This window comes from Suricata suricatta, chromosome 8 (assembly GCF_006229205.1).
Source record: "Suricata suricatta isolate VVHF042 chromosome 8, meerkat_22Aug2017_6uvM2_HiC, whole genome shotgun sequence".
NCBI classification, from domain to species: domain Eukaryota; kingdom Metazoa; phylum Chordata; class Mammalia; order Carnivora; family Herpestidae; genus Suricata; species Suricata suricatta.
The window spans coordinates 38729865-38740473 of NC_043707.1; the positions used below are offsets into that span (position 1 = coordinate 38729865).

The following is a 10609-nucleotide window of genomic DNA, read 5'->3' on the forward strand; positions in this document are numbered from 1 at the left end:
GAAGCTCATCCCATAGAGTCAGGAAGGTGTAAAAAACAGTCATGCAGGACTCAGGCTATGGGAGTATCATCTTTATTGTCACATGGCCTCCTCCGTCCTGGGGTTGCCTATCAGGATGGATCACCGCTCAGGCTGCCAACCCCCACACGTTGCTGAGCAGCTGCTTGCCGAAGGAGGAGCATGGGACTTTAGGGATATTCTCCCTCCACTTAAATGGGAGTTTACAACCTAGTTGGGCAAGGAAAATAGACACACATCCCCAAAAAGCTAAATAATTCAAAAGATATTGCAAGAGAGTTGCCAAATGGTTGCTGTGGACAATGCAATGCGTTCTAGGAAGTCAGTGCAGGTTACTGTGAGTAGGAAAAAAACCAAACAAGGCTCCAAAGAAAAGGTCTTGAAAGATGGGCTGGATTTCAGAGGCTGAGCACAGCAGAGAAATGGTCCCTATAAGCGGGCTGGAAGGTGAGCAGAGACTTGGAGGCAAGAACACCTAAGGTGCGTTCTGGGGAACACCCAGATGTGCGCTGGTGGTCAGACCAGTCTGGCTAGAACTGAGGGTTGGTAGAGGGGAGGAGCCGGACGTGAGGCTGGAAAGGTGTGATCCTGGGATGACAGGCCCTGGAGTTCCGACATCACCTCCGCAGCAGGGAGCCAATGCCTTTGGTGATATGCACACAGGGAAAAGCTGGAAATTGAGGCATGACATTTTCAGGTAGTGTCAGCCATGCTTCTTTAAAAATAAGCACCCTTTGCACCAGAAGGACCTCCTTTTACTCCAACACAGGCGCCTCCTTGGTCTCCACAATCACTGACACCCCGTGGCTCTGGAATCGCGTCCCAGGGTCTACAGCTGTCACCGCTTCCTTGCCACTGGTTATAAGCAGCTGGGCCACAGCTTGGGGCCTCGGTGTCCAGGCGGCACGGACTGGACTCGTGACAGCCCAGGTCTCCCGGCCTCGGGATCAGATTTGGGCCTGGGCACGGGCTGGGCCTGCACCGAGGCTCCACACAGGGCTCCGGGCTCGGGCAAGGTGCTCGCAGGGGAACTAGCTCTGGAAGTGAACGAGGGTCTGGGTGTTCACAGGCTTGTGGACACGGATGTGATTCGGGGAGTTCACGCTGCACTGGGCGCGGACGCGGGGCTGGAAGTGGTTCTGGACACAGACAGGGCTCCGAACGCCGCCGCGGTGGAGGACACGGACGAGGCTCTGACCTTGCGCGGGGCTCTGGACGTGGACATGGCCGTGGGGCACGACGTGGACATGGACGGGGGGCAGGAAGCGGGCATCGATGCAGCGGTGGCTCTGGACTCTGGTCCAGACGCCGCGGAGGACAGAAGTTTGGGAGCGGACATGACTCTGCACGGGGCCCCAGCTCTGGGCAAGAGGCGCCCCAGGAGGGTCGTGGGGCACAGCTCTCAGGACAGCGTCTGATGGGAGGGATCTGAACAGGACACTTTTGCGGGGGGACCTGCTTGGGGCAGCAGGGGGAGGAAATCTCTATCCGGCACTTGGGACCACATCTCTGAGAACAGCCTGAAGGGCGACCCCGAGAAAAGCCACTGCTATAGATGGGCTCCGAGCGGCGTGGCGGGGTGCAGTAGTTATAGGAGCCTGAAGAGCACCCCGACGGCAGGCGGCCGCTGTCGTAGGGCGCAGAGCGTCGTGGTGGGGAGCAGCTGCGGTAGGCAGGCTGCAGCTGGCGAGGAGGCACACATCTGCTGGTGCTCCGCGAGCGACGCTGCGCAGTGAAGCTCCCGTAAGAGTCTGTGGCCTGGCACTGGGGTGCGCAGGTGCTAAATGCAGCCCGGGACTGCTGCTGGGGGGTGCAGGTGCCATAGGCAGCCCCAGATTGGAACTGCGGGGCACAGGTGCTGTAGGAAGCCTGGGACTGACGCTGAGGGGAGTAGCCACTGTAAGCGCCCTGATACTGGCACTGGGTGGAGAATCTTCCCTGAGTCTGGGAAACTGGAGGACAAGTCACATACGTCTGGACAGGCTGAGGAGCTGGATGGGGTACGTAGGTCTGGACTGGGCATTCCATGTAACAAGGTTCTGTGTAATAAACTGGAGCACATTCCATATAGCAGGTCTGAACAGGGCATGGGGCTTCATACTGTACATAGGAAACCTGAGGTTGGCATGGAGCCTGGCACTGAAAGCAGGAAACCTGAGGCTGGCATGGAGCCTGGCACTTCACCTGGGTGGTCTTAGACTGGCTTGAAGCCTGGCCTTTCACTTGGCTGGTCTTAGACTGGCATGGAGCCTGGCACTTCACTTGTGTGGTCTGGGACTGGCATGGAGCCTGGCATTTTACCTGGGAAACTTGAACTGGGCATGGTGCGGGGCCCTCCACAATTTGCATCTCACAAGGTGCTTGGACCACAACCTGGCTCCTGGCATTGGGAGCCTGGGAGGCGTACAAGGAGGAACCCTTCACACAGCACTGGGGAAGCGGCATGCAACACTGAATCTGCTGCTGGTCGCACATGGTTCTGAAGCAGGCAGGTGATGGGACCTGAGGGGAGAAAGACCAGTGTCAGGAGGGTGAGTCATTGGGAAGAAGGGGACAGGACCAAAAAGAAGACAGCCTGCTTCTTCCCTATCCTTTTCTCTCCAGCTCTCAACCTTTACCCAAGAACACTTCTGAGTTATATGGACTCAATATTAGTTACCGCAGCCCATGAAACCTGCCTTGGATCTACCAAAGGACCTAACTGAGGTCCTTATGTGAGGGAGCTCCAAAGGCACAGCAGGGGTTGCAGGTCTCCCCCTGGAAGGTGGGCATACCAGTGTCTAACACAAGAGGGCGTTGAAGGCCACAGGATTCCTTGTCCTAAGTGTCAGGAGAGCACTCTATAGGAGGCAGAAATAACATTGTGCTTCCAAGGCTGTTGCCCAACGTGGAGGCCCCACACCCACAGGCGCTTGAATATCATCACATGCGTGCACTGGCAACACACACAGGTGCAAACATGAAAAGTGAGCATATGTGCGCAAACACTCAGATATCATCTTCGTTCTAAGCATCCACCGGAAAGTAAAGGATCCAGTCAGTTATTGGGCAACTCAAACCCAACATAAAGCATTTGTTTCTATACATTCAATCTTTTTAGGTGAATGTGTTTAAACGACCCTCATGGACATATGCACACACACACACACACACACACACACACAAAACATACAAGCCTTGGAAAGGCTCAGAACCAACATGGCAACTTGCCCAGGCTGGTAGTTGTTGTAAATAACCCGAAGCGGGACAGTCTGCTGGTCTCAGAAATGGCTTCTCCCTGGTCCCTCTTAAAAGCAGAGAGCAACTGCTGAAAATGGGGTGACCCAGAAAGTGCAAGATTCCTATATCACAAGACATTCCGCCACACGTAACCCCCTCCGCAACAGGAGCATAAGGAACATGGCTTGCAGATGCAGGCATACTCTCCAACACCACACTTACCAGGGAGAAACAGAGGCAAGTCTCCATTACTCCGTTCTCCCCACATTCACCTGTTTGTGTACAGGCAGCCCAGTGACCAGCCCAGCAGAGTGGATGATTTAACAATTAGCCCATTCAACAAACACTTCTCAATAAGCTCTAGAAGTACTTAAAATGCTTCTAATGAAAGGCAAATGCTTCCCTTCTCCACTTATAGAGAATATCTAAATACACATGTCTTTCACATCGGGCTCTGTGCTGACGGCTCAGAGCCTGGAGCCTGCTTCGGATTCTGTGCCTCCCTCTCTCTCTCTTCCTCCCTGCACTTGCGCTCTATCTCTCTCTCAAAAATAAACAAACATTTAAAAATTTAAATACATATGCCCTTGGGAAAGGTAACCCTCCTACACACACAGCTCTGCTCATGTGTATTACTAATACATCTTTTCTAGGGAGAGAGGTCTTGATGCAGGAAAATGGTACCTGAGGAGGAGGAGGCCACCAAAGGCTTCAGACCCTCCGCATTTCACACAAGCTCTACAGTTTTCTCATGTCCCCTAAAAGTCTCCTCAGGTTTATGTACCACTGTTTTTCTGCTCAGAGCTCCTCCCACCCTCCCCTCACTATGCCTCGCCCCTGTGAATCTGGGCATCCCCTGAGAAGCATCCCTATCCCAATACCAGAACCCAACTCCTAGACTCACCCTCCTCACAGCAAAGTAGACATTCAGGCTGAGGCATCTGGACAGAGGGCTGTCTTTATATAAAGGGTTCTGGGTCTGGCTTACACCATGAGACAGCTAGTTGGCATCTGCCTGACTCATCACCCAGGCTGGCATTCCAGCAGCCAGTCCCCTCCCTGTGTGTCTGTCCTTGCCAGTCACCTACAGAATGTGGGAGTGTCTCACTGCAGCATCAAAGCTTCTGGACTATGAAGGAGCAGATTCTTGTTTCCTATCAGTTTTTTCTCCATCCCTAGAAGACCTGGTGGCAGGGATGATGAGGGGTGGCAAAGGTATCTTCTGTCCTGAAAGATGAGTCCAGGCCCCTGGCTTCCTCCTTATCTCAGATTCTCATTGCTTAGATACAAAAGAGGAAATATTCCCTAACTTGAAACAATTAAAGTCACTTCGAAGACAGAGGCAACTCCACATAATGAAGACAATGTGGTCGGAGCTGAGGCTGACATCCCAGGTTGGCTACTTACAGCTGGGTGACCTTTATAACAAACTCGAGTATTAATTTGCTCAACTAAAAAATGGAGATAATTAAATCTTCTTCCCAGAGGTTTTGTGAGATTAAGGCAATTATTTTATACAAAAACATCCAGCCAACAAGGATACTCAAAATATCAAACACCCACTCAGAATAAATACTGACCATAAGTAACAAGGCAGAGCTAGATGGATGGCTGCCTGCTACATCCTTGCCCTGAGCTGAGCAGCCTGATGGCTTTACAGCAGGTGGTCAGCTGATGCTATGGAGCAGTCCTTGAAGACAGCATAGTACAAGGCAGAAATACTAAGCTAGCATCCTGCGAGTCAGATATAGTCAAGACGGGATATCATTTTATCTTTTGCCTATATAATTTTTGCCTATGTAATGTAGTAAGTGATCATTAATATTTAGAAAGAGAAAAATTATACTTAAAATTCTAGACATCCAGCTTTTCTTCTAAAATCAAAAGATCTGGCATAGGTGAGCCTAATTTCCATCAATCCAATGGGCCCTCTTAGGGCATATACTTTTATGTTATACATCTACTTACATGTTCTACAATTCTCCTTCATTCTATTCTATATCCATGATGCAATGCAAAGTATAAGTTTATTTTTTTTCACAGACACTGTCTTGCATTTATTCACACAGAGGAATTAAGAATCTGTACAAATAATGAACATTGCTTTAAATACAAATAAATAGCTCTGGTTTCTAAAAGAAATGACTCTAGGTAATTCAAAGTTAAGTATTTTCTAAGTTCCTACTAAAAATAGAAGACTATGTTGGATTAAGTAAGTCCTACTCCACCATAACCCTTTGAGGCTGTAAGGACAAAATGGTGAGTTCTGTACTTTAAGAAGTCACCTGAAAAATCAGAGATAATGCCCCCACCTCCCTGAACCACCCCCCAAATAAATGGAAGGAGAGTTCCTTACATCACAGACAGAGCTAATAAATGCAGAAAGTATTTAGTATCTAAAAGTATCTAATGATAAAAAGATTTACCTTGGGGAAGGGGATGAGAGTTTTCTCTGAACTGATTCTGGGAACTTTGAGACCTCACTATGCTCAAGATTTGGTTCAAGTATCATGAACTTACCTATGCTCACAGAAGACTTGAATTCCTGAGATGAAAGCTTCCTCTCACTAGGGGCCAAGGAGGGTAAGGTGTCTGTCATCACTGGAGATTAAGACAATTTACCTGCTAAAGATGCAAAGGTGCCAAGCAATGCAACAGTCTGTCAACCTGGCACCAAAAGAACCAAAACCGCTGACAGAAACACACTCCCAGATCCATTTGTTTATTTCTCTCTTCGTGTTCTTATATTGAAAATATTCAAACTGGGAAAACCTATCTGGGCCAGACAGTATGTTTTACAAAGGAAGAATCATCTTAAAGTCATGCAGTCTTTCCAGCCTTTAAGAACAACGCAAAGCATGAGCTCATTACTATCTTGGTGCCAGAGCACAGCCTACTCCATGGACTTCCTGCTTCCACGGCATGCCCCCTCCTCTCCCTGCACAAGACAGTTCAATTTCTCCTACTCAGATCCCTACATGATTATTAACAAATAGTATCCTTGACAGAGATCGATATAGCCATGTTTAGGTTTTCAGAGAAAGTCTGCTTTCCTATTTAGATTGACCATGATACAATTCCAAATGGAACATTCTCATGCTATAAAAAACAACCTCATGCAATAAGCGCAATTGTAAAATTGTAAAATTAATAACAACATTTGGTATATAGACGGCAGAATTATTTAGATTTTTTAAAAATGATCACTAAAGAGTAAAAGTTGAATTTCTGAACAGAACATTGTTGTGGTATAAAATGCTAGATTTGATTCTACAGTTTTGTTGAGGCAAACGATTTTAAGATATACACCATCTTTTCGTAACTGGGATTTTGAAACAATAACCACAATTCTGAAATAGATTACCACAACTTTGGCTCAAAGAATCAGGTCCCTTTTGCCAAGAACTTCTTTCTAGTCTAGTTGGGGGGAGTTCCATAATAAATTCTGGAACAAGTTCTCAACATGATTCAGACTCTCATTTCCCTCCCTCTTACTTTTTCTTTATATTGTAAAGACATCTGAGCACAGAAAAATGCTCCACTTTTTTTTTTTACAAAATATGGATGTTAATAAATTTAGTTTCCAGATTTAGATGATATTTGTTACGTTTGCCTTTCTCTCTGACATGCTATATAATGTTTTTTGGAGTCACAAACCCAAACACACCATCCAACTGGAACATCCCAGGGTTCAAATCACAATTTTGGATCCAATCTTATTTATTTTGGATGATGCTCAATTCCACACACACTTCAAGGAAGAAACATCCATGAGAACATCCAAAACTTTATGCTACCAAACACTAACAGTGGTTGTGCTCTGTTGGGTAGTACCATTCACATCTACGAAGTACAAAGGCAGAGGATTTCAGGTGTGAAGACCAGTTTGCTTTTGCTGCTACAATAATTCATAAGCATCAGCTTTGAGATTTCCAAGCTGTTCTAGAATAAGGAGTAGTCCTTTTTTTCATCTGGAGGCTTAAAGTAAGAATAAACAGGTGCGGCTGAGAACTCTGCTTCAGGATTTTCTGCCATCATTTTCAGCTTGGCTTCAATGGCTTTTATCTTAGCAGTGACAGGTAGGTTAGACTGAGTGGGCTCGGTGCTGGAGGATGGCTCAAGACTGATAGGAAAGATCTTATCATTCTTGCTATCATCGTATCTCTTGACTTGAACATGTGCCCATCGCACCACCAGCTTCTTAGACAGAGCCAGCTTGCCGTTGAGACACTGGATGGCTTGTTCTGCTTCCTGCTTAGTTTCGAAGTTGACGAAACAGTACCCTCGAGGCTGCCCCTCCAAAGCACCAGACTTGTGGAAGAGGAAGTCGAACTGCTTCACCGTGCCAAACTTCTGAAGGAGCTTGAGGAGGTGGTATTCTGTGATCTTGTGGTCCAGGTTGCCAATCCATAACCGGTGCCCTTCCTGCAGGGAACCCTCTGAAAGGATGGATGCGTTCTCCTGGGGAAGAGTTTTGGTTTCCGCTTCCATCAATCTCTAAGAAAGACTCGTGGCCTCGGCGTTGTCCCCTCGGCTCATGCCCCAGAAGCAGGTCCCGACTCCGTGGCCCGATGGCCCTCCAGACTCATCCGTCTCAATACCGCAGGCTCAAGTTTATTTTTATTATTTTACTTGTGCTTTTATTTTTCTTTGGTGAGATTAAAGGAAAGTGAAATAATCTTTCTGCCTGGGTCATTCCACTTGCCCCTCCAGCCTCTGTGGGCATTTAAGATTCTGACCAAGCTTGTGAGCACAGATTTTAAATTTACACAGACTTGAGGTTGAATCTGAGCTCTAGTCCTTGCTAATGGATGAAAGCTACTTAACATCCAGGAGTCTCAGATTCTATATAAACTGGACATAAGAAAAAAAGGAGGAGGAGGAAGATGGAGACAAGGAGAAAGAAGAAATAAGAGAAACAAAGAAAATGAAAAAAACTTAGATAAGCCATATGATTACCATGTGAATGAAATGAGAGGGTTGATCAAAAGTACTTAGTACACAGTTACCCATTTAGCTCTCTGGGCTTTAGTTTCCTTATATGAAAATGGGACTGAAAGTATTTCACCAGGTTCTCGTGAAGATAAAATCAGATAATGGGTACAAAAATGCTTCGTAACCTGCAGTGCACATAGCAGTCATGTCTGTGAAATCCCTCTCATGAAGAAGTCTCTGCCCAGGTCCCCCTGACTTCAGAGTCTGAGTTCTGAGTTCCAGCACTCATTTCAAGGGGGGTCTCTAGATTTCATTCCAAACTTGAGTAGGATCATAAACTTTCAGAAGGTCAGGTAACAAGGGCCCCCAGGAATTTTCCAGTCACACCCTATCATCCTACAGATGAACACTCTGAAGCCCAGAGAGATGAATCTTTCTAGGAACTAAAGCTAATGGCTGCCTTGGAGAGAAAAGACTCCAAGTAGCTCTAGTCCCAGATTGGACTCTTTCTACTATAACAGAGAAAGTAGTTCTCTGATCACACATTTGGCCAACGTGCTCTTAACTTGTATAGTTCTGGGCTTGATATTGGCCTAGAAGATATTCAGGAAATCAGTGAAGAAGGAAAGCTGAAAACAGACAAGCTGGCCCCACCAGAATGTGAATTTTTGAATCCCAATGTCTCCCTCACTCATCTCTTGATAGGATGTGTACTTTCTGAAGGAAGAATCTCTATCTTTTTCTCTATCTCTGTGAGATCAAGCCCTGCATCAGGCTCTGAGCTGACAGCAAGGAGCCTGTTTGGGATTCTCTGTCTCCTTCTGTCTCTGCCCTCCCCTACTCTATCATTCTCTCTCTCAAAAATAAATAAACATTAAAAAAAAAAACACTGGAGAACAAGTTGCCATTTTCCAAGCCAGAAAACCAAAGAGCTCTGTGCTGGTTATTACTTCCTGCCTCTTCCTTTTTACAGAGAGAAGTGGGTCATGGAGGAGGGCTCTGAGGGTAAGCCTTGCCAATGACCAAGAGATGAGGTGGTAGTTTTCAGCAATATTTATAGATAGGTGGGGATATTTAGAAATATAAATGAGTTCCCTGGGTGGCTCAGTTAATTAAGCATCTGACTCTTGATTTTGGCTCAGGTCATGATCTCACAGTTGTGGGATGGAGCCTGCTTGGAAGGGATTATTTTTCCTCTCTCTCCCTGTCCCCACCAGGCCCCTGCTCATATACTTAAAAAAAAAAAAAGAAATATACATGGCTAGACATATAACTATATAAACTAGGAATAGGTGATAGCAATGCAGTGATATATAAAATTGATATCAAAAATTGGTATCAAAAGAGAGTGAGTTTATAGATATCTACAAAAATGATAAAATTGGAGGTAGATATAATGAAACATTGAGCAAAAATAGAGATGAAGTTAGAGATTAAACAATGCAGAAGTATAAGGATACAAGCTGGGAGTGGAATAGGTCATGTGAAAGGGACAGAGGCATGGAGATAGCAGTATATATGGATGCATTAATTTAAAAAGATGTAGGCAACTCAAAATATGCATAAACCCAGAGATAATTCATAGAACACCTGCTATATAACTGTCACTTGGCTAAGAATTTGACATATATTAACACTCTTCATGTTTAAAATAGCCCTGTGGAGTACAGATTATTATCATTATTTTATATTGAGAAAATTAAAATTCAAAGAGGTAACAATTTGTTGGTGGTCACAAGTTTGGAAATGGCAGAACCAGTATTCATAGCCAAGTGATCTAGAGATAGAGACCTCAGGAAGTAGACATACAATGACATGAAATCACCTTGAGTTATAGATACGTAAGAGACACTCTATGTTATTTTACCATGAGAACCTTTTCAGGAGTTATGGCCCTTTGGGACCCAGGCTTGTTGAACCTTAACAGAAATTGCCTTGATCCTGAGAGCTAGGACATAAAAACTTGTCTTCTCTTTGCAAAGATGTATGTTTTTTTGTAAATAGTTTATTGTCAAATTGGTTTCCATACAACAGCCAGTGCTCTTCCCCACAAGTGCCCTCCTCCATCGCCACCACCTCTTTCCCCCCCCTTCCCCTTCAACCCTCCTTTCATTCTCAGCATTCAATAGTCTCTCAAGTTTTGCATCCCTCTCTCTCCCCAACTCTCTCTCCCTCTTCCCCTCCCCCTGGTCATCCATTAGGTTTCTCCTGTTCTCCTGTTAGACCTATGAGTGCAAACATATGGTTTCTGTCCTTCTCTGCCTGACTTATTTCGTTTAGCATGACACCCTCAAGGTCCATCCACTTTCCTACAAATGGCCATATGTCATTCCCTCTCATTGCCATGTAGTACTCCATTGTGTATATATACCACATCTTTTTGATCCACTCATCAGGTGATAGACATTTAGGCTTTTTCCATGTTTTGGCTATTGTT

General features: G+C 45.8%; 1 protein-coding gene and 1 pseudogene across 1 annotated transcript in view; both read right to left on the reverse strand.

Annotated features, from left to right (window-relative positions):
• Window positions 1-735: 735 nt before the first annotated feature.
• KPRP (keratinocyte proline rich protein) overlaps window positions 736-10609 on the reverse strand; it is a 24274-nt gene continuing 14400 nt past the window's right edge. Inside the window, exon 2 of the mRNA XM_029949330.1 lies at window positions 736-2520. Within this exon, the coding sequence (XP_029805190.1) occupies window positions 736-2493 (1758 nt within the window). The 5' untranslated portion in view covers window positions 2494-2520. The remainder of the gene's footprint in view (window positions 2521-10609) is intronic.
• On the reverse strand, window positions 7180-7750 carry LOC115299807 (annotated as a pseudogene).